This window comes from Myotis lucifugus, unplaced genomic scaffold, assembly GCF_000147115.1.
Source record: "Myotis lucifugus unplaced genomic scaffold, Myoluc2.0 scaffold_404, whole genome shotgun sequence".
Taxonomy (NCBI): domain Eukaryota; kingdom Metazoa; phylum Chordata; class Mammalia; order Chiroptera; family Vespertilionidae; genus Myotis; species Myotis lucifugus.
This window is the reverse complement of record NW_005871452.1, coordinates 759,557-783,246: the sequence shown is the minus strand read 5'-3', so window position 1 is coordinate 783,246 and position 23,690 is coordinate 759,557. Positions and strand designations below refer to the sequence as shown.

At 51.8% G+C, this 23,690-nt stretch overlaps 1 protein-coding gene across 7 annotated transcripts in view; it reads left to right on the top strand.

Annotated features, from left to right (window-relative positions):
* Positions 1 to 227: 227 nt before the first annotated feature.
* Positions 228 to 23,690, top strand: part of IPPK (inositol-pentakisphosphate 2-kinase) — a 69,199-nt gene continuing 45,736 nt past the window's right edge. For 2 of the 7 annotated variants that reach the window (XM_023743627.1, XM_014467576.2), the window contains exons 1-6: positions 229 to 500; positions 7,475 to 7,522; positions 9,222 to 9,317; positions 12,918 to 12,984; positions 14,826 to 14,947; positions 16,684 to 16,773. In XM_023743627.1, coding sequence (XP_023599395.1) covers positions 420 to 500; positions 7,475 to 7,522; positions 9,222 to 9,317; positions 12,918 to 12,984; positions 14,826 to 14,947; positions 16,684 to 16,773 — 504 coding nt within the window. In that variant the 5' untranslated portion in view covers positions 229 to 419. Of the gene's footprint in view, positions 501 to 7,474; positions 7,523 to 9,221; positions 9,318 to 12,119; positions 12,326 to 12,917; positions 12,985 to 14,825; positions 14,948 to 16,683; positions 16,774 to 23,690 lie in introns of those variants that run through there. The other 5 variants (XM_023743629.1, XM_006102203.3, XM_023743628.1 and 2 more) reach the window with 5 other exon arrangements.

Below are 23,690 nucleotides of genomic sequence, written 5' to 3'. Positions count from 1 at the left end.
GGCCCAGCCCTCAGAGGCGCCGCCGAAGGCTCCGCACGCTGGCCTCGCTTCCGGCGCCCAGACGGAAACGTCACTTCCTGTTTTTTCCAGGGGGCGGTTCCGAGGTGAGTCACTGTGCCAGTACCTAAGATGGTCGCTGGCCCATTCACCGCAATGGCCAATGGAGGAGAAGCAGGCGCGAACCCGGAGTTGCCCGGCTCCGCCATGGCAGCCGGGGGCGTGACTTCCGGCGGCCCGAGCCTGCGAGTCGGGTAGGCCGGTCCGGCGCAGGCGGCGGCTGACAGGCGCTCCTCCTCCTCCTTCTCCTCCTCCTGTCCCTTCTCGTTCTCCTCCTCCTCTTCCGACGGCGCGGCTGGTGCCCAGGCGGACTGTCGACCCCCAGCTCGCGGCCCTGCAAGGCTCCAGGGCCGCTCTGGGGGATGGACCAGGGGAAGATGGACGAGAATGAATGGGGGTACCACGGCGAGGGCAACAAGAGCCTAGTTGTGGCTCACGCGCAGGTGAGCGACAGACGTCGGCGTGTCCGGGACCTTCACCCTGCCCGACCGTTTCCGCGTCCCCCCAGCACCCCGCGGTGCGGGTCGGTTCCGCTCCTCCCAGACCCCTGCCCGTGTCCCCCCAGAGCCACACCTTCCCCCTCGCGTCAGTTTGCGTCCCCACTTCGTCACCCCCTCCCCCAAGTCGGTGCAGCGGCCCCAGTGTCCCCCCCGCCAGGTCACCTCCCGTCCCTCGGGTCAGCTCCGCGTCCCCCCAGCACCCTCTTGGGTCGCTTCCGCGTCCCCGCAGTGTCATCCGCCCTCCCGGGTGAGCTCCCTCCACTCAGTGTCACCATCCCCTGTCAGTTTCGCCCGGCTCCCGGCCCCCGGACTGCTGGCCGCTGTTGGGCAGAGGCGCGCGCGGTGGGAAGAGCCGGAGCCGTGGGCTCCCGCGCCCTCCCGCCGGGCGCAGCTCCGGACCCCTGGAGTTGCGTGGAGCATGCCAGACGCTTTGATCGGGGAGGCTTTCCTCGACCCCTTTTTGACAAAATCTTTGAGAATTGAGAGTTTCCCCTTTTTTAAGCCTCCCTTCCTTACTCCTCCCTTTCTTAGTGAGGGTGAGAGTTTCAGAAAGCGCTGTAAGAACTCCCGGGGAGGTGACCCGGGAAGAGAAGCTGTGCACTTGTGCGAAGGCCCAGGTCTCCCCGACCTGCCGCCGGCTGACACCAGCGGCAGGAATGCAGTGGCTGGGGGAGGGGTCAAGAGCAGAATCCCAGTTCCACCGGCCCGGCCCAGTCCACGTTTCTGCATTTGCAAAGGGAACTAGTAACAGAACCCCCTTTGTGTAATTGCTAGAAAGATGAGGGAGCAGGAGCTGGACAAGTTATGCCTGGCAAGTGAGGCTGAGATACCTGCCCAGTCCACGAGCTCTACGGGGTGGCGCCCGGCCCTGCCATTCCAGTGCTGGGTGCGCTGGGTCGGCTGTAGGGTCAGTTGCAGTCACCCTGGCGACCCCTATGCACCGCCACAGTCTGAAAACGTAAGAACTGAGACTATCCGCTTTGCTCAGGATCTTTAGATGAATTAATAATGGACACAGCTCAACCTGAAGCTGTTCTCTGTGCAGGCAGCTGGGCCCCGTTGTGTTTCAAGGTCAGGCAAAGCATGGGGTATTCCAGCATGAGTCCCTTTTTGTTGTTGGGTTACTGTGGTGATGCACAAGCCTCTCACAAAACCAGTACTCATCTTCCAATTCCTTAGTGAGACTGGATAGTGTATCTTCATCTGGAGTAAAGCTAAGCTTTCTTAGTGGGGGCTAATGTACTGAGTTTCAAAAAGACTGTTGGACAAAGGAGCAAGTTCCAGACTCGGAATACTACCAACCATGCCCACAAAATTAACCACCTTCCAGAAACAGAACGCACTGGGCTAAGAGAGGTCACTGGTCAATGCTACGCAACATTTAGGGACTAGTTTACACCAACTACCTTCCAAGGTGGAAGGTCAGAGGCATCAGGCACTCACACGCCTTCGCCACCCCTGACGAGGGCTTGTCCACCTCCAGGGTGGTTGCCCGCCCCACCTTGTTGCATGCCTGTTGTTGGGGTGGTGGGTTTTTTTCTTTCTTTTTCCCTTTTAAACTCAGTCACCAGGCTGCCCTGGACCCATGGTTTTCATTCTGTATTTTAAATCTAAATTTGCTCTGCTGTGCTCATGCCTGGCTGTTGTGGCTCATCATTTGAACCTGAAGATGATCTTTGTAAGTAGTCTTGTAAGAAAGTGTTCCTACCAAGTGAAGGCACTGAGCGAAGGGAGGACTGTGCCCCTTGGATGTGAAGAAGCCTTTGTGCTTTGCCTGGGCCTGAGGACCAGGGAGGAGAGAGTCCTGGAAGGCAGCCTTTCAGGTTTGTCCTGTGCCCACGGAGAGGGTGTGTGCAAGTGGGAGAGAGATGGACGACTGAGCACAGGATTCCCTCACCTGCGGGTGGACTCCCCAGACGCCCTCATTCATTCCAAGGCAGAGAGCTGCCTTCCCCACTTTTTGTTTTTAATGTATTTTTGCTTTCAGAGAGGAAGGGAGAGGGAGAAATAGAAACATCAATGATGAGAGAGAATCATTGATCAGCTGCCTCCACGCCCCACACTGGGGATCGAGCCCGCAACCCAGGCATGTTCCCCGACTGGGAATCGAATCACAACCTCTAGTCCATAGGTCGACACTCAACCACTGAGCCACACCGGCCAGGCCCCACTTTTTTCTAGATCAGGAGATAGTCACTTTCTTGGAGAGGGCATCATTTACTTTCTGATTGAAAGGTCCCTATAAAGTGAGCAATCTGTTCTCTACTCACCAGCTCAGAACACTGCGTGCCTTCAGGCAGCCAGTCCTGCAGCCTGGCATCTGCACTGAAGGAACATGAGATGAAAGACAGACAGCCTTCCAGGGGTCAGGAGCTGTGAGGAGCATGGGGCTTGTAAAATGGGGCCTGGAGACAGAAGAGCTAAGTGCAGGCCATAGGAGGACCGTGGCATGGGGGTGGTCTCAGGGCCCAGCGTGAAGAAAGGAGAGTGCGAGACCCTAATGGCAGACCAGTTCCCTGGCAGATTGCTGTCAGCTTCCTCGTGGCCCCTTCAGACATCCTGTGTCTGTCACCCTCAACCTGGTGCTCAGCACCCTTGGGTCCAGCTGTGAAGTTTAACCCTTTCCCAGGCCCTGGCCCTTGGCCCTTGGCCCACAGCTTGGCACTGTGTCCCAGTGGGTGCCTGGAGGCCCATGCACTGACCTCATGCAAAGTCTTGGGCAAGGGCATTTCCCTGTGGGCAAGTGAGGGTGCTGTCACTTGTCCTGGTGACCATGCCACACTTCTGCTCACTCTGAGCTATGGTTAGTGAAGCCCAGGCTGCCCTCGTGTGCTGCTGGGATTTCTGTCTGTGTGGCTTTCACATCTGCACTTATCCTTCTTCACCTTTGTCTTGTTGGTTTGGCTCAGTGTCCTGTCCTGTGAAGGTCACTGTAAGTCTGGTTTATAATTTGATCTCCTAAGTGTCTCCAATGGTGGTGGGAGTCAGCCGGGGCAGGCCAGGCAGAGAGCTGCGCCCAGGCCTTGAGCTGCCTCCGGCTGCCCTCACCTATGGGGTGTAGGGCAGACAGTGGCTCACTCCCTTCATCACACCAGGCTGTTGTGACACAAGCAAAATGAAAGACCTGTCAACAAAGGTCATTTATCAGAAGCATGTAGGAAGCCGCTCATGTCTGATCTTTCAGGTTTTGCAGCCTTCCTAAGATTAAGGGGGTGCGGGGGGAGGGGGCGGTGGTGGTGGTGAAGCCCTCTGGCGTTCCTCTGGGTCCTGAAGATGTGAAGTTCCTGCAGTCGGGCCATCTGACTGCGCCCTTCCTCTCTTGCATTTTAGGATTTCTGGTTTGTAGGTCATACTTCTTAATGTATGTGTTGGAAGCAAATAAGAATTGTTCTGTTCTATTGTTTTTTTAAAAATGACTTTTCCTGCCATAACCAGTTTGGCTCAGTGGATAGAGCGTCGGCCTGCGGACTGAAAGGTCCTAGGTTCGATTCTGGTCAAGGGCATATACCTTGGTTGTGGACACATCCACAGTAGGAGATGTGCAGCAAGCAGCTGATCAATGTGTCTCTCTCATCGATGTTTCTAACTCTCTATCCCTCTCCCTTCCTCTCTGTAAAAAATCAGTAAAATATATTTTTTTTAAAATGACTTTTCCCAACTGCTGGGCCACTCCCTTCTTTCATTTTTTCCTGAATCTAGTTGAAAGAGTCTTAACCTTTTGTTGCCTCTAGATTTTTTTAAGTAACTAATTCTGTATTTGAGATTTTTAATTCTATCCATACAGGTTGATACAGTAGATGTGACTTCTTTCTTGGTAAGAACTCATTAGAGACTCTGCATGTGGCTCCCATCTGTTTGCACCTGTAGTTGAATCATTAGGATTTGTTATTTCCCAACTGTGTTTCCTTTGGTGGTTTCCAGCCCCAGCCTTGGTGAGCGCTGCGCCTGCTTTCCTAGCATCGAGGTCTGCCCAGCTAGGCCTGGTCTCCCAAGGTGGCATGGCTCCCCAGCCTCCTCCTCAGTCAGAACTCAGGGCAGCAGTGGCCCCGTGTATCAGTGAGGTAAGGAAGGTTTCGGTGTGTGCAGCAGAAGAACGACTGCAGCGCCGGCTGCCCCGCCTCCACATGGCATCCACTGGTGCACCTGCTCCATAACCCTCGTGTGGCCTGGGAGCACTGGGGCCTTGCTAGCTCCTCCAAGACTCACTGTCACCCATGCAGGGTTTGTCATTACAAATCGTTCTGCTTCTCCTCTGGCTGTCACATCAGCCATCACTTCAGGGACCATCGAGTCTCCTCTGTTTCAGCCCCTGAGTGTCCTTCCCTGCCTGTCACGTGGACGTGTAGCTCCACTGTCCCCTCCCCACCTCATGGTCTGTCTGCGCCGGCGTCAGCTGTGCAGTAGTGGTGGGTCCAGATGGGGCTGCCAGCCTGGGAAGGAACGGGTCCTCCCTTCTGGCCTCGATGGGGTGGGCTCCCTCGGTGAGATGTCTCGTCTCTCTGTTTTGTCTGAGGCTGTCCACCCAGCACCGTGTCCCACCCCCGTCTCCCAACCCCACTGTGGGCCTGTGGTGTGTTACTCGGTGGGTCACCTGGCGTTGACCTGGCCAGGTGTTGTCACAGATGCTCCGAGAGGCCACCCAGGTTGGGGCTGGCAGGGCAACTGCAAAAGGCAGCCTCACTGAGAAGCACCTGAGCCATCGGACACCCAGGGCAGTGCCTCGAGGGTGTCATTCCTCTGCAGCTGTTTGTCAGGCTCCCTTTCCCTTAACTGTTGCCTGGCCTTTGACTCCTGGCGGTCTTCGGGAGGCCTGGTTCTGGGTCATCATCCAGAAGGCTAGGCTGTCCTGCGACAGCGAGGCTGCAGCCTGAGACACCAGTGAGGGTGCCCGCAGGCCACAGGCCAGCCTCCCCTGGGTGTTTGCCTGAGGCCCTAACCCTTTAATTCCACCCACAGGTTCTCTCTGGTTTCAGGGGGCAGGTCTCCTTTTTAATATATTGGTTTTTATAGTCTTTTATTTGTATTCAATATCAGCTATTGCTTCCTCCTCAGTTCCAGAAAATCCTATATAATAAAACCCTAGTATGCAAATTGACCGAACAGCATAAAGACCAGTCGCTATGACGCACACAGGGGGAGCTCCGCTCAGCCAGAGGTCAGGCTCAGAGCCTCTCCCACCTCCACTGCGGGCGGGAGGTAAGGAGCAAGAGGTCCCGGACTGCGAGAGGGCACAGGCCGGGCTGAGGGATCCCCGACCCCCACCAGTGCGCGAAATTTCTAGACCTCTAGTATAGAATATTAGGAAAAAGAAACCAGAAAGCACCCAATATTTCCACACTAAGAAAATAATTTTTGTTAACACTCTGGTGCACTTCCCTCCATTATATGGTTTTATTGGGTGCTTAAGAATCCTTTGGCCTGCCCAGTGTGGCTCAGTGAGCATTGACCCATGGACCAAGAGGTCACTGGTTTGATTCCCAGTCAGGGCACATGCCTGGGTTGTGGGTTTGATCCCCAGTAGGGGGAGTGTAGGAGGTAGCTGATGATTCTCTTTCTCTCTCCCTCTCCCTTCCTTTCTCTAAAAAAAAAAATTTTTTTAAAAATCAATAAAAAATATATTTTTAAAAAAGAATCCTTTGTTTCTGTTTTCCTGCCTTTCCACTCAACCTTGCAGCCTAACTATGTAGAATACCCTTCACGCACGCACGTCTCCGGGCTGCAGAGCACTCGGGCAGCCAGTGCGGGCAGGCATTTGGGAGGCTGTGCTTTTAGAGCTGTTCTGAGCCTTGCTTTGCCAGGCATCCTGGTGTTTCGATGACTTGATGTTCTCAGAGTGGATCGGAGGCACCTCTGCCAGGCCCACCCTCCTCCCCCGTCACCCCTGGGACCCTCGCAGCACAGAAAGCTTCCTGCTTCTTTTATAAGTGACAAGTTGTACCCTTAACTCTGTATGTTTTGAGGTTGTTTATATGTGTCATTCCTGCACGCAGTGATTTTTTTAGTTTTTTGAAATCACTGATGCTCATCTGGGGTGCCAAGGTGTCAGTGAGTGTGCCTCACTCCCTGTCCTGCTGTGGGCAGAGCTACCCGGCCCAGACCGTCTTCTTAATCTCACCCCTCTCTTAACTTTCTTGGCATCGTGTCCTAGACATCGAGAAGAAGGCACATTTCAGACACCTGCGTTCCCATGTCTGTTTAGAGAGAAAGGAGTTTTCTTCACAGCTGGTTAGACCTGGTGCAGTGGCAGCCCTGGCGCTCACTGGGGGCAGCAGTGCCCACTCCCCCCTGGGCACCTCCCTGAGGTCAGCCGAGGCAGCCTGCCCTCCAGCCATGGTATCCCTAGGACTAGGTGTCTTTCTGCCAACGAGGGCTGGTGAGGTTGATTTCTCACCTTTCTCTGCCGTCCATCTGAATGGGTGTTGCTGGCTCCATAGCTGGCCTCTTGGCATGACCTGTGGCCACCGGCCCTCACAGCCTGGCCCTCATAGGGCAGCAGTGCTGGCCTTGCAGAACAGGTGCACATGGAGTGTGGTTGTTTGAGGGGACTGGCCCTCAGGAGGACACTGTAGCTCCCTAGGGTGGGCTGGTAACATTGAGATCATTTTCCATTTTATTTAGAATCAGCAACAGTTTTATATGAGTAGTAAAGTCTTTTGTTCATTCTTATTTCCTGAAGTTAAATTCCTGGGAGTGGGCTGGCTTGATCAGGAGCCACAGGTATTCCTGGTTGCCCTGTGGCCCCTGTGTGTCCTCTGGTGGGGGCACTGGGTGTTTAGGCCAGTGGGCTGCCTATGAGGTTGCCACCTCCAAGCTTCTGGGACAGCCCCCAAGCTGCCCAACCCCTCCTGCACACCCTGCCCCCCCCCCTCCCCCGGCTGTGGGCGGCACTAATCACCCTTTGCTTTCTTTTCCAATAGCGTTGTGTGGTACTGCGTTTTCTGAAGTTTCCTCCCAATAGGAAGAAGGTAAGATCTGTTGAGTTTGCCACCCAATCATTAAGACAATTACTTAGGAACACTTTGATTTTATTTCTGATGTAGAAGTATTAATGCTCATTATAGAAATTTAAATATGACACAGCATTCAGTACAGAACGTGGTGTGTCTGATTCCTGCAGGACCCAGTGCTTGGTGGGGTCACTGTGGGTCACTGTGGGGAGTCCTTGGGTGCTGAGCTAGGAATCGCCCGTTCAAGTCAGAGAGCCCTGTGGTTGGCGGGGACCCCGAGGGTCAGGTCTCAGCTTGGCGTTTCCCCTTCTGTGAACATGAAGTCTGGGATGCTGGCAGGTAGGCAGCATTGCAAGTCCCAACAGGCAGTTCAGATGGAGCCTTGGTTTCTATTTGCTGAGTCACCCAAGCCCAGGACCGTGGACACCCTCAGAGCTGTTGCTGCTCTGTAGCCCCGCTGACCTCTGGGAGGCAGTGACCCTGGAGGTGGGGTGTCGCTGTGGTATTCATCCAAATCTCAGTGGGTGCAGGGCTCAAAATACCAACTTCTGCGCATGGGCCACAAAGTTTCAATTGCACTCTATGTGCGCGCCCACACGTGGTATTTTATGGAAGAGCCACACTCAAGGGGCCAAAGAGCCGCATGTGGCTCGCGAGCCACAGTTTGCCGACCACTGCCCTAGGGGAAGGGAGGGAGGCACAGGAGCTGGTGTGAGCCCTGCTCCAAAGCAAAGGCAGGAGCTGTGGGCACGGCCCTCACAGTGGGGACGGGCAGGGGTGGGTGTGTGGGTGGGGAGTGGAAATTGGCCAGGACGGCCATTGTGTTTCTGTGGAATCCAAGTGGGGACCAGAGCCATCTGGGAGGCTGCCTCTAGCCCCCCTTCTCTACTCAGCATCTGCTGAGCCCAGACCCCAGCTCTGGTCAGCTTTTCCCATTTCAATTTATTGAGGCAACAAACAATTTGCCTTTACTTATTATGTCAGTGGTGTTACCAGTGGGAATCCTGTGGTCATGCTGTCAACAAGAGGAGCTTTTTGTCAGGAGCCCTGGGCCAAGCGTGTGGAGCCACTGGGTGTGCTCTGGGCTTTTCTGTTGGGTTTCATTCTCACACTTCACACTGCACTCGCCCTGGGATGCAGGCTGGGTCTGCGGGTGCTACAGGGCAGATGGCAGCCCAGCCCAGGACTTCCCTGGAGCTCAAGCCCTGTGTCAGCACCGCCTGGACTGCCCTTGAGGACAGCTCTCTCATTCCTTAGACCTGGGATGGACTCTTCGGAGTTCTCGCCTCCGCCAGGGGGAGGGACACAGGGCTGATTTCCTGTCTCACCCAAATCTCATAGCTTATTGGCTCCTTAAGAACATCTAATTTGGGAGAAAATATTTTATTCTCTATTTAGAGGCTGAAGAATAAAATGTAAATACCTAGTGATTTTTGGACAGGAGAGATTTTCAAAGTCGATTCCTTGGAAGCGTGCATGAGCTGCTGGTGGAATCCACTGGTGTTCCTGGCACAGGTGTGGGTCACGTGCGGCCCTGGATAGAAGGCAGAGGTGGGCCTGGGAGCTGAGGGGACAGAAGCTCCAGTGGGTCTGGCGGTGTCCTTGGCGAGGCTCACCTTCCTCCGCGTCCCGGACCGCCATCTCCACGGGGCGCCCTCTGTGTAGCCCTCCGCCTCGCGCCGCGTCAGTAAGGCCTTCCTGTGCTTCTTCATTGCAGGCCTCGGAAGAAGTATTCCAGCACCTACAAAGCATAGTGGACTTCGGCAAAAATGTCATGAAAGAGTTTTTGGGGGAGAACTATGTTCATTGTGGGGTAAGTGGTTTCACTTATGGAGTCTAAGTTCATGGGCAAGATCTGTCTCAATAGTACCAGCTTCTCAATTACAGTTTGGAACTCTGAGCTTGATAGTTCCTCATGTTAGAGTTTCCAAGTGGTTTGTTTTTCGCATTTGCTGTGTTGTGAGGTAGCAGAGCAGATAGTATTATTCCCATTTTCTAGCTGAAAGGCCTGAGGTTCAGAGAGACCACGTGATAACTGAGAGGGGTGCCTGTCACAAAGTCTGTAGTTTGGACACTTGGGGAGGAGACAGTGTAGGAAGCCACAGTGGCTTTGGTCCATGCCTGGGACAGCTGTCTTAGTATCTGTTGGCCTTGCTGCCTGTTTTAGATCAGGGCACTGAACAGACTAGCAGGTCTGTCACTTTGCACACAGAGAGCACTGCTCCGTTTTGTAGATCCTATGCCTTGCGTCTGTCCTAGGAAAAATGATAACTAGGAGGTTAAGGGCACCTGTGACGCTGAAGGGCTGCCAGGCAAAGTAGGTTTTAAATGACTCTGACAGCAAAGCATCCTCCAAGAAGGTCCCTTGACAAGCTTAGGATGTATGGAGGTGGCTGCGGGTGTCCCTCAGGCTGCAGCCTTGACTGAAGGCATCAGACCCTTTCCAGGGTGGCCCAGCCATGGAGCTGGCAGGGTGGTGCGGCTTTTGGCTGGGGTTCTCAGAACCTCCCCACATGGATTTACTGCAGGGCTCTGAGGGTCCTTGAGACTCAGCCCGGGCTCCCCAGCACTTGATCTGAGAGATGACCTGGCCCAAAGTTGTGTCTGTCCTTTCCACAGTATCCTGCGGCCTTGCAGGTCAGCCCACGCAGAGTGGAAGGCCTGCAGGGAGCTGCAGTCTGTGCGTGGAGTCCCAGGGAGCGGGCGCACCTGGCCCCTGTGGAGCCTCTCTCTGTATCACAGCGCTGAGGCTCCAGATCTTTCCCCTGGCAGGGCCAGTGAGGAGGGTGGTGGGAGGTGAGGGCAGCTGAGAGCGGCCAGGTAAGTGGGAGCAGCGTGAGGGAGTCCCCTGGCCCAGGGCACACATGCTCTGCCATCCACAGTGGATGGGTCCCTGGGTGCATGAGGTGAGGCCACAGGTCGCTTTCTGGGAACATGCATTCCATTGACACCTCCACATGGAGACAGCACCTGAGTGAACACAGCCTGTCTTGCCCCCAGGCAGACGCGATGTCCCCAGGGGACCGCCACTCAGGCCTGGCCCCACTGGATGGTGGCATCCAGAGCACAACTCTGATCCACACACGGCCAACAGGCAGAGTCAGCTTGTGTGGATGCCGCCTGATGGGAAGTGGGCCAGATGCAGCCGGGTGAGCGTTTCCCTCCTCTGTGTCCTGGGACAGATACAACCAGCCCCGTGGTGAGAGCACGAGGCCCAACAGCACCCACCTCGTGCCTGCGCTGCCTCCGGGCCTGCCCAGCTGGTTTGAGGACTGGTCTGGGCTGGTTTCCGTGTGAACTGGTGGTTAGCCAGTGGGGACGAGGCTGTCCCTTTATGCCTACAGATGTCTGCATCTTAAATCCTGGGGGTAGTGGAGACCCTGGTGAATTTTAGAAGTTTAGCCTCGCTTTTGTGGGCCTCAGTCTCCAAGTTTGGGTGTCCCTGGGCGGCCTGGACTTCACCTTTACCCTGACACGATGCGGGCATGGGCCAGGCCGGCACGTGTGGCAAGTGAGGGTGCCGTTCTCCTGAGGGAGCTCCTGGGAGACTGCGAACGTGCTGCTCCCCGTTGGCCTCCAGTCTGGGCGGCCCTTCTCCTCTGCAGCCTCCCGACATCCCTTTGAGGGCAATGCCTGTCATCAGGGAAGCCGGTGTGGCCACATCTTCCAGGTACACTTCCTGGGAGGGTTCTGTGCTCTTCCAGTTTCCCTAAGTTAATACCACATGCCCTGCTGATGCCCACTGCCTCCCAGGGCTCTGAGGCACCATCCGTCTGTCTGGCAGGTGATGGCACAGTTCACAGGGTCATGAGTCTGAAGCAAGGGTTGGTCAATGTAACCAAATGCTAGGAAGGGTGCCTACTACCAACATTTTATTCTGACTTAAAACACAAATAGAACTCATTATAAAATCAGGAATTTAAAGTTGCTTAAAGAAATAAATTCTACTTTTTACCTTGGTGACTATGAACTTAGGCGGGGGAGTCACAGACGTTTCAAGAGTAGCTGAGCCACTTTGAGCTCTGGACTCGACCCCCTCGGTCCTCTGCACGTGTCTGTCACTTGATGATTCCAGCAGGGCCTGCCTGCCTGCCTTTCCCAGCCGAGGCATCAGGACACCTGCGCAGGCCTGAGCTGCTGTGCTGGCCCTGCCCCCAGCCTTGCCCCAGGTTGCGGGGCTGAGGTGTTTCTCTGAGGGTGGGTCTGGAGGCAGTTCTTTTTTAAAATTTTTTAAAAATTTTTATTGATTTCAGAGAGAGGAAGGGAGAAGATATAGATAGAAACATCAATAATGAGAGAGAATCATTGATCAGCTAGGGGATCGAGCCTGCAACCCAGGCATGTGCTCTTGACAGGAATCAAACCTGGGACCCTTCAGTCCCCAGGCTGACGCTCTATCCATTGAGCCAAACCAGCTAGGGCTGGAGGCAGTTCTTTATCTTTCCTGCACAATGTCTGCTCACTTCCTACCTTTGGTTTGTTTAAAGTGGAGTGAGACCTTGGGCTTTTGTGAATGTCTAAGTTTTGAATTTTCAAATGTTTATAATTTCCCCTCTTCCATTGTTTCACCTTACCTAATTCAGAACTAAATTTTTAGCAACTCACCTTTTATCAGTTTATAGCATGTGTAGGTAAATGACAAAATTCATGAGGTCAACTCACACAGCAGGCTGGGAAGTGGACAGTTGAAGCCAGGCCCACTGCAGGAGCACGTGGGAGGCCCCGGCAGGCCTCAGCGTTCACATCCTCGGCTGGCCTCCTGTGTCCTGTGGGGCTTCCCCAGAGGGAGAGCTCTGCCACCCTGGCAGCATCAGGACGATGGTGAGCAGCATGAATTAAGACTCCTTCTTCAGGAAATTGCAAGGAGCAGCAACGTGGAGAGAAGTTGCTCTTTGTTTTTTGCCCAGATGCACAGCCTGCTGGGCCCTGAGTCCCGTGGCGGAGGGCCCTCAGGGGTCTCACCAGAGATTAGTATTCCATCAGACCCTTTTCCTTGAGCTGCTCCTCAGGGGGGAGTGGGAGAGGCTCAGGGTGTCTGCGGAGACAGCTGCTGGGAGCATTCGTGCCGGCAGTGAGGCCCTCCAGCCCTGCTTTGCCGCATGGACACCACGAGGAGAGGCCAGGGCTCGTGAGGACACTGACTGGGTGATGGGCCGCTGCTGGTCACCACCCGGCACCCAGCCACTCAGGAGGGCTGCTGCTCCCGGGGCTTCCGTTGAATTGGGACATGGCCTTCAAGTAAAAGAGCAGCCTTTCTTCCTGAGGCCCACATACTTGTCCTGAGGACTTGTTAATGTGCTGAAATACACGCCACATAAATGTACCGTTTGCACCACTGTGCGTGTGCAGCTCCGCGGCATCAAGTACGTTCACAGTGCTGTGCGGCTCACACTGCGGCTGTTTGTCCTTACAGGAGGTGGTCCAGCTGCCTTTAGATTTTGTGAAGCAGCTCTGCTTAAAGATACAGTCTGAACGACCAGGTAAGGGTTTCTAACTTACACATTTCCTTTGTCATTTAAGATGCCCGATGTGAAGTGTGTGACATTTTTCCTCATGTCAGGTAGATGCAGCTTTCAGCATTTCTTTTGCCAGAAACTTGATCATCAGGGTAGAGACCCCAGGAGCTTACGAAGACAATTCTGTCATCAGATCCCCAGGCCACTGCAGAGAATGTATGACCAGGGACTAATTAATACTAAGAAACATGCAGTTGGGAGCGAGAGGGAGCCGAGGGAGTTAGGGGAGACTCAGGGAAGGGAAGGGAGGCTGCAGGAAGGCTGGAGGAGTCAAGGAAACCAGGTAGACCCACACCGCAAAGGAGGGCCAGGCCCACAGAATCTGCAGCCGGAGAACCTGCCCCCAGCGTACCTGCCCCATCACCTCCCGTACCTCCCCCATCACCTCCCGTACCTGCCCCATCACCTCCCGTACCTGCCCCATCACCTCCCGTACCTCCCCCATCACCTCCCATACCTGCCCCATCACCTCCCGTACCTGCCCCATCACCTCCCGTACCTCCCCCATCACCTCCCGTACCTGCCCCATCACCTCCCGTACTTTCTTGAACTTAGTCATGGCTTAGTGACAGAAGCCATGTCAAAGCCTTGCCTTTCAGGGTCAGAGACAAAGAGGTAAAGCCCCTATTGAGATGGACATGCCTCCGCCCAAAACACAGCCAGGCAGCCACGGTGTGCAGTGGCCGGTGGAGAAGTCTCCCTTGTTTGACAGGAGCAGGCCAGCCCCCAGGGCACCGTGCCTGGAGCCCCGGTTGAGGAGGCCTAGAGGAGTGGGCTCCGTGTTGTGAGGGCTGAGGGAGGAAGGAGGTCATAGCCACGTTGAAGCCAGGACAGCGTCTTAGCTGTTTCCTCCTCTAGAGGAAGACAGACTGAGACTTGTTCTAGGTTCTGCTGTGCAGCTGCAATGCTGCTCAGTACCATTATTTTATTTTAGAATTAGTAATTAAACGTATGCTACTTAACAGTGATAAGTACTGTGCCCCATTGTAGTGATGACTCGCCATCAGCCTTGTTCTGTGAAAGGGGAAAGGCCAGCCTCACGTGGGGTCTGGAGGTCACATGTGCCTCCGTGACTGCCCACAGCACAGCTTCCCGCAGCCCCTCTGGGGAGCTGTGTGTGCGAGCCTCCCACGGAGCCCGCAGGAGCAGGGAGAGGCTGCTGCCTCCTTCCTCTGAGGTCCTGGGTTAAGGGGCTCACAGAATTTGGGGGCAGTCCCCAAGGCCACCTCACTTCTGATGACAATTGAACATTTGGGGGTCCCCAAGACCAACCTCAGGATCTGATAATTTATTAGAAGGACCTATAGAACTCATTGTCATTGTCATGTTATGGCTGGTCGCAGCTCAGGGACACAGGTAAGACCAGCAGGAGGAAGAGGCGCTGGGGGCAGGTCCAAGGACACGGCATGTGCTTCCCGGTGTCCTTCCCCCTGGAGTCGTGTGGGGTGCGCGTCCTGCTTGCAGCAGCAGTGTGTGAGCGCATGGAGGAGTGCCACGCACGGAGGCTGCCCAGCTTGGTGGGAGGGTTTTTGGAGGGTTGGGCATTAGACACAGCTGACTAGCTGCCCTCAGCCTCCAGCTTTCTGGAGGTCGAGCTGATACGGTGAGGCCCAACCCCCACCCTGAGTCACAGTTGTACTCCTGTGACTCAGAGGCCTCCGGCAGGCAGCACTTTCAGCTGGAGGCGGCCGCCCAGGAGCTGGAGGCCAGGGCTGACCTTTCCTCCACAGGAATTGGCCAAGTGGCTGCAGGGGCGCCTCGTATCCCTGGCACTGATCCTCAGGTATTTCCCCTCTGTCTTCTAGAATCTCGCTGTGACAAGGACCTGGACACTCTCAGTGGTTATGCTCTGTGCCTTCCCAATTTAGCCAGACTTCAGACGTACCATTTTGCCGAGCACCGGCCGATTCTGTGTGTAGAGATCAAGGTGAAGTTTTGTAAAGGGGAGTGGTGTGGGGAGAAGGGAAAGGTGGGTTCAAGTTGTGAGTCCAGGGCACCTGCCAGAGCACACCTTCCCACTGAAGCTCCTGCTGTCTCCACGGCCCCGCAGCCCTTCTCAGGCCCAGCATTTCCTAGAGCAGTGGTTCTCAACCTTCTGGCCCTTTAAATACAGTTCCTCATGTTGTGACCCAACCATAAAATTATTTTCGTTGCTACTTCATAACTGTAATGTTGCTACTGTTATGAATCGTCATGTAAATATCTGATATGCAGGATGGTCTTAGGCGACCCCTGTGAAAGGGTCGTTCGACCGCCAAAGGGGTCGCGACCCACAGGTTGAGAAGCGCTGTCCTAGAGACTCCGTCTGCTTCCCGCTCCTTCCATGGTGCCACCTGCTCTGGTTTCTCCCACCGGCCAGCCCAAGGGACATGGCTCCCCAGGCCCCCAGATTCAGGCCTGTTTCCAGGTGTTGCGAAGGAGAGACAGCGGGACAGGCCCTGGCCGACAGCCACCAGCAGAAGTGCTTTGGATTCCACCCTCCCCGTTTGCTTTGGAAGGTGCAGCTCGCTAGGCCCCCCTGACCACTCCCTCTGCCATGCCCTGTGGGCCCTGTGGTGACACTACATGCTGTGTTCCAGGAGGTCAGCTTGAGGGCTGCCCTTCAGACTGGAGGGCACTCTGTTCCTTTGCTTCTGTCCTGCTCATGTGAAACCTCCCTCGGTTTGTCGTGGCCAGGAGTCCTGAGCTGGGGGACAAGGGGTGTTGCATGTCTATTGGAGGAAGTGATTGCCGGATAAGGGCCAGGCCCCTGGCTTCATTCTGCTGCCCAGTGTCCAGGGGGCTGCTCAGGTCTTCCTCAGGAAGCTTCCCGGATGTCCCAAGCCATTGTTTGTCTCCTTTTCCCAAACCTCTTTGGTGGTGATTTCCGGGTCACACCCTTGACCCTGAGCACTCACAACCCCTGTGCTCAGTGGGGACTGTGGACCTGCTTCTCCAGAGGGTGAGTGTCTTGGCCTCACAGAGACATGGCAGCTCTCCAGGGCCACGTGCTAAATTCAGGTCTTACATGTTGTATGTGCCCAGAAACCAGGGGTTTCAAAAGGCACCCGGGGTTCCAGACGTTTTGGGAGCCTAGCAACCATCAGATGGGCCCTTCCTGTTCATGACTTCTTGTCAGAGGGAATGAGGTCCTGCTTCTTGGAGCTGGGAGCACTCCCAGCATCTTTCCAGTCTCGTTTGTCTTGAAAACACAAAGCGACTCTGTGTTGTGCTTTTCAGTCCAGCAACTGAGGACCAGTGAGAGTTCTGACTCAAGCAGCAAAGAGATGTTTAGATGATACGACAAGAGAAGCATCAGGGGCTAGAGAGAAAAGCAGCTTTGGGGACAGTTCTGTCCAACACGGCTGCTGCTCCCAAAGTTGCCTTGTAGTTCTATGTCTGCTTAAAGCAGCGGTTCTCAACCTGTGGGTCGAGACCCCTTTGGGGGTCGAACAACCCTTTCACAGGGGTCGCCTAAGACCATCGGAAAACACATATATAATTACATATTGTTTTTGTGATTAATCACTATGCTTTAATTATGTTCAATTTGTAACAATGAAATTGGGGGTCACCACAACGTGAGGAATTGTATTAAAGGGTCGCGGCATTAGGAAGGTTGGGAACCACTGGCTTAAAGGTATGCGATTTCTCCCTAAGCAGATTTTCTTATTTATTTTGCAGCCAAAATGTGGGTTTATTCCTTCCTCCAGTGCCGTGACGCATGAGATGAAGCACAAGGTGTGCCGCTACTGCATGCACCAGCACCTCAAGGTGAGCACTGGCCAGCCCACCCGCCTGCAGCGCCGCTGGGAGGGCGCCGGCCTGCAGTGACCACCCAGAGTTTTCAAAAGAGTCGAAGAAACTGTAGATGCTTATTATTTACCTCACCTTTTTGTTGTTCATTTTAAATTGAGATAAAATTTTTTGCCCTAAGATTCACCCTTTTAAAGTGTATAGATTGAGTATATTTTAGTATATTCACAAAGTTGTACAACCATCACCACTACCTAATTCCAGAACATTTTCATCACTTCAAAAAGAAATTCTGTCCCCAGGAGCAGTCCCTGTCCAGTCCCCTGTCCTGCCAACCCCTGTCAACCTCCTATGTGTCTGGATTTGCCTGTTCTGGACAGTCATACAATGTGTGCCTTTTGCAACTGTCTTTTTCCACTTAGTATAATTATATTGAGTCCATCCATATAGTAGCATGTATCAGCACTTCATTCCTCTTGTGGCTGATTAATATTCCATTGTCTGGGAACATTTTGTCCATCTACTCATCTGTTGATGAACATGTGACTTTTTTCCACCTTTTGGTTATTGTGAATAATGTTGCTATGAATATGCATGTACATGTGTTTCTTTGAATCCTGTTTTCAGTTTCCTTGGGTAGTGTGCCGAGTCGGCACGGCCATGGGTGAGCCTGAACTCAGGCCCCTGTTCCCCATACTCAGCCCCATGTTGGGAGCCATATGTGCCGCGCCAGCACAGACAGGTTCAGTGAGCCTGAGAGGGGGCGGTGAAGGATTGAGAAAAGACAGATAAGAGAAAAAAGCTGGGTCTGGGTGGGACAGTGTCCTCTCTGATGGAGAGCTAGCGACAGCACCACGGCCTGCAAGCCGCGTCTTTATTTTATAGCCACATTCCACAAGGCAAAGTAAGGGCGTGGTCAAGATGTTTACAACATTCTTGCGGTTTCGAATCTACTCAATTACATGCACCTGAACTCTATCAAGCCCACATCACTCAGCCACAGTGGGACCACAGGTGCAGACCATAGGTTCAAGCTTACAAACTATAGTCTTTGGCTATAATTGTGCTGGGGGCTTGCACGTGGCTTTGCCACAAGAGGATTGTGCCCTCTCATTAGTCTCAGGCTTGAACCTGTTCAAATGCTGTAGCTGCTCTCCACAGGGTAGATTCCTTGGAGTGGAATTACCGGGTCTTAGGGAAGTTCTATGTTTAACTTTTTGAGAAAACACCACACTGTTTTCCCCAGCCGTTGCACTATGTGATAGTCCCATCAGCAATGTATGAGTGTTCTAATTTCTCCACGTCCTTGCCAGCCCTCATTGTTCTTGTTTGTGGTGAGTGTGCAGTGGTAGCTCATTGTAGTTTTCATTTGCGTTTTTCTAACAGTGATGGTCAGCATCTTTTCATGTGCTTATTGTGTCATTTGACTATCTTCTTTGGAGAAATATCTATTCAAGTTCTTTGCCCATTTTGAATTGGGTTTTTCTGTTGTGGAGTTTACATGTTCTTTATGTATTATACTAGAGTCCTGATGCACAAAATTCATGCAAGGGGCTCAGCCCTCGCAGCCCCAGCTTTGTCTGGAAGGTCGTCCAGAAGGACATCTGGAAGGATGTCTGGAAGGTTGTTCGGCTGTCTGGTCTAATTAGCATATTATGCTTTCATTATTATAGATGTGATTTGCAAATATTTTTTCCTCTTCTGTCATTGCCTTTTACTCGTTTTTCTTTTTAATATTGTTTTTATTGATTTCAGAGAGGAAGGGAGAGGGAGAGATAGAAACATCAATGATGAGAGAGAATCATTGATCGGCTGCCTCCTGCACGCCCCCTATTGGGGACCGAGCCTGCAACCCGAGCATATGCCCTTGACCGGAATCGAACCTGGGACCCATCAGTCCACAGGCTGATGCTCTAGCCACTGAGCCAAAACGACCAGTGCTACTCTGTTGATAGTATCCTTTGATGCACAAAGTTTAAAATTTGGTAAAGTCTATTTTGTCTACTTTTTCTTTTGTTGCCTGTGCTCTTGGTATCATATCTAAAAAATCATTGCCTAACCCAAGATCATGAAGCTTTTCTCCTATTTTCTTCTAAGAGTTTTATAGTTTTAGCTCTTATGATTAGGTCTTTGATCCATTATGTGTTAATTTTTTTTTTTGTTGTTTTTACTATGAGGGAACATTTATTAAAGCTGAGGACAGTAAAACAAGAAAGGGCTTAGCATATGGTCAATGATTCTCTCTCATCCTTGATGTTTCTAGCTCTCTCTCCCCTTTCCTCTCTGAAATCAATAAAAATATATTTTTTTAAAAAGGAGGAAGAAAGGACTTAGCATAGAAGCAGCAACAGGAGAGCCAGGCTGGGCTGCCTTAGGTCTCTGGGAAGGCAGAGAAAAGCGGGCCTTGGGAGCAGGTTCAGGGGTGAGCCTGGGATGAGGGCTGCTGCCCATTGCTCCCCAGGTTGCAAGCCTCGTGGGGTCCTTTAGGTTTAGGAGATGCCTGCCTGTGGGGGAAGGAGAGGGGAGAGAAGAGGGAGAAGGGAGTGAGGGGGGCTGCTCCCCAGAGGAAGAGCACTTAGAGTTAATTTTTGTATATGGTGTTAGGTAAGGATCCAACGTCATTCTTGTGCAATGTCAACGTCATCCCAGCACCCTTTGTTGAAAAGACTGTTCTTCTTTTTCCATTGAATGGACTTGGCACCCTTATTGAAGATCTTTTGGCCATATATGTGATAGATTATTTCTGGCTCTCTAGTCTATTTTATTGGTTTATATGTCTGTCCTTATGCCGGTGCCATTCTTTGTTTGCTGTAGCTTTGTAGTAGGTTTTGAAATGAGGAAGTGTTAATCCTCCAGCTTTGTTCTTTTTCAAGATTGTTTAGGTTATTTGGTGACCTTTACAATTACGTATGAATGTGAGGATTGGATTTCTTATTTTTTCAAAACATGACTTGGAATTTTGACAGAAATGGCAGGAATCTGTGGATCACTTGGGTAATATTGCCATCTTAACCATTATAGTTTGCTAGCATTAAGTATATCCACATTGTCGTGCAGCCATCTCCAGACCTTTATTCATCCTGCAAAACTGAAACTATACCCATTAAACGGCCCCACATGTCCTCTTCTCACCCCTAGAACCGCCATTGCAGTTTTTACCTTTATGAATTTGACTGCTGTTGGCACCTCGTACGTGTGGAATGAGACAGTGTTTGTCTTTGTGACTGGTTCACTTTAACTCAGCATAGCGTCCTCCAGGTTCCTCCGTGCTGTGGCATGTCTCAGAGTTCCCTTCCTTTTGAAGCTGAATAATCCACTGAACTTGGGCTGTTGTCAATGATGCTGCTATGAATAAGAGTGTACAGATAGCTCTTGGAGACCCTGCTTTCCGTTTTGTGAGTAAATACCCAGAAGTAAGAATTGCTAGGTCATATGGTAAATCTGTTTTTAATGATGAGGAACCACACTCTGTGGTTCATAGAGCTGTTCCAGTTCACATTCCACCACAGCACGTTTCCCCACATCCTCACCAAAACTCGCTATTTAAAAAAAATATATATTTTATTGATTTTTTGCAGAGAGGAAGGGAGAGGGATAGAGAGTTAGAAACATCGATGAGAGAGAAACATCGATCGGCTGCCTCCTGCACACTCCCTTCAAGGTATGTACCCACAACCAAGGTACATGCCCTTTTACCGGAATTGAACCTGGGACCCTTGAGTCCGCAGGCCGACGCTCTATCCACCGAGCCAAACTGGTTAGGGCACTATTTTCTGTTTTTGATAGTAGCCATCTTAATGAATGTGAGGTGAGAAATGCAATTGGTTTTTGCATATTGATATTTTTTAAGGAAAAGAGGCTTATTTCTTTTGTGCACAATGACAAGAGTGGTATCCACCACCTGTTCATCCTGTGCCCCCCATCCTGGCTGGTGCAGGGCACTGTCGTAGCTGGCATTTCCCCTCTTCCCTGTGAACAGCACAGCTGGTGGCAGATGCGATGTGCACAGCTCTTCTTAGACTGTAGCAGCTGCCCAAGTTCTGACGGAGGGCAGGGTGTGGAGTGAAGCTGGGTCTCAGGGGCATCATCTGAAAGAACGGAGATAGAACGCCAAGGCTAGTGACCCCTCTGTGCGGCCAGTTTCTGACTCCCTCTTCTGAAGCCTTTCTGCTGTTCCCTTCCATTGGAGCAATTCCTGGTCCAACTCCCCCAAAGCCAAGGCAGAGGTTGGACTTTCTTCTGTTTGGCTTATTTACACTTAAGACCGTCAGTCAGAAAAAAAATTCAGTCTTGATCCTCACTGGCCTGACAACCTTCTGTTGTATATTTTTTAGTGTTCAGTGGAAAATAGAAACAATTCAAAGTAGAAAAGTTTAATACAGGACATGAAGTGTATGCAGACTCATTGGAAAGCTGGAGTGAGCCATAGGTGGTTCTCCAGGAATGAGAACAGCGGAGACCTGCCGCCTCAGGGAGGTGATGGAGAGCCCTGCAGAGCTGCATCCAGGGCAGGGAGGCCCCACAGGCTCAGCTGCTCCGGAGCACCCCAGAACTCAGGATGGGACCCTGGGAAGGAAAGCCCACCCAGAGTGAGAGCCTGCGGTGTGCTGTGCAGTGACCTTTTATCCTGTCACCCTTTGATGAACTTGTTTATTTGCTCTAACATTTTTTGATGGTTTCTTAGGATTTTCTATATACATGGTCAGATCACTTGCAAATAGAGATAGTTCTGGTTCTTTCTTTCCAACCTGATGCTTTTTGTTTTTCTTCCCTAATTGTCCTGGTTAGAACTTGCAGTACAATATTGTGTAGGAGGAGCAAGAGTGGACACCCTATCTTTGGGGGGACACTTTCACTTTTCCACATTCTGTGTAATGTTCACTGTGAGTTTGATACAGATGTTCATTTTGAGTGCTGCTTGAAAGGATGGTGAATTTTGTCAAGTACTTGTCCTATATTGAAATGATCATGAGGTGTTTTCTTCTGTTAACATAATGAATTACATTGATTTTCATATGTTGAACCACTCTTGTATGTCTTGGATAAATTCCACATGATTGTAGGAGGATAATCCCTTTAATATGCTGTTGAATTTGATTTGTCCGTTTTGGTCAAGGATTTTTTCTTAAGGAATATTGGTCTATAGATTTTCATTTTTTAATGATGTCCTTGTCTGGGTTTGGTACAGGGTAGTAACTGGCTCCATGGAAGTGGGTTGGGAAGGGTCTCCTTCTCTCCACTCTTCCGTTTTTTGGAAGAGTTTGAGTGTTGGGGTTACACACGTGGTAGAATTCACTAGGGAAGCCGTCTGGTCCTGAGGTTTCCTTTGTCGGTAGGTTTTTTATTACAGATCCAGTCTCTTGTTATGGTCACTGGACAGTTTTTTATGCGGGTCTAGGTGGCATCTCTGAGATTTATCTTTCCCCACTCAGATCTGTTGTTAAGCCCTCTACTGACTTGTTCATTTTTGTTCTTTTCAACTACAGAATTTCTGTCTGGTTCCTTTTTAAAATTCTGTCTCTGTTGTTATTCTCCAATAGATAAGACACTGTTTTCCTTGTTTACTTTAGCTGTATCGCAGTTAAGGTAGCTGATTCAAAGTCGTATAAGTCAGTCCAATGTCTGAGCTTCCTCAGGGACAGCCATGGATTGCTTTATGCCCTGAAGGTATGGATCATACTTTCTTGTTTCTTTGTATATCTTGTAATGATTTGCTGACCATGGACATTTTAAGTAATATAATGTAGCCACTCTAGAAATCAAATTCTACAACCTCTCTAGGATTTCTTATTGCTGCTTGTTGTAATTGTTATTGCTTTTTCAGTGACTTTTCTATGCTAACTAAAGGCCCGGTGCACGGATTCATGTACTAGTGGGGTCCCTCAGCATGGCCTGTGGGAATCGGTCCGAAACCAGCAGTCCAACGCTGCCTGCCGCTCCTGCCTGCCACTCCTGCTCATCCCGGCCCCGCTGTGCCTGCTGCCCCCGCTGCTCGGTAGGCTCACTGCTGGTCTGCTGCAGTCTCTGGGCCGCAGCAGCCAGCATGAGCCCTGCGTCTGGCATCCATCGGTCAGCTGAGCAGCGCTTCCGCTGTGGGAGCACACTGACCACCAGGGGTCAGCTCCTGCATTGAGCGTCTGCCCCCTGGTGGTCAGTGTGCGTCATAGCAACCGGTCAACTGGTCGAACCAACTGTCGCTTAGGCTTTTATATACACTGAGTGGCCAGATTATTATGACCGGTCAGATTATTATGATCACCCCATCAGTACTTTGTTGGGCCACCTTTTGTCTTCAATACTGCGGCGATTCTTCTTGGCATTGACTCCACGAGATGTTGAAAGGTGATGCGAGGAATCTGAAACCATGCCTGATGAATAGCACTGTACAGTCTGTGAAATTTGATGGTTGTGGAACCAGCTGCCTGATGGCTCTTTTAACTTCGTCCCACAAATGCTCAATTGGATTGAGATCTGGTGATTGTGGGGGCCACCTAATCAAGGTAAAGTCTCCCTCATGGGAGACTTTCATGTTCTTGAAACCACTCCTGCACAATACGAGCACCGTGGCATGGCACATTGTCTTGTTGGAAGAAGCCATCTCCATTGGGATACGCCATCAACATGATAGGATGAACTTGATCAGCAACGATACTTAGGTATGTTCTGCTATTTAGACGTTTATAATGATCTGGCCCTCTAGCAACTTCAGCGCGAAATTATAGCTAATTTGCCTATAAACGTCAGGTGGTCATAATAATCTGGCCACTCGGTGTATATAGATTCTGAGAAGTCTGCATTTTTCTTGTGTGTAGCTTCTAAAGTCTCTGCTCAGTTAGCTTAGCAGGCAGCTCATGGTTTGGAAAGATTTTCTTAAATGCCTGGAACCAGTAAGATTCTCAGTTTTTGGCAAGAGGCTCTGTGTGTGTGCTGAGGCC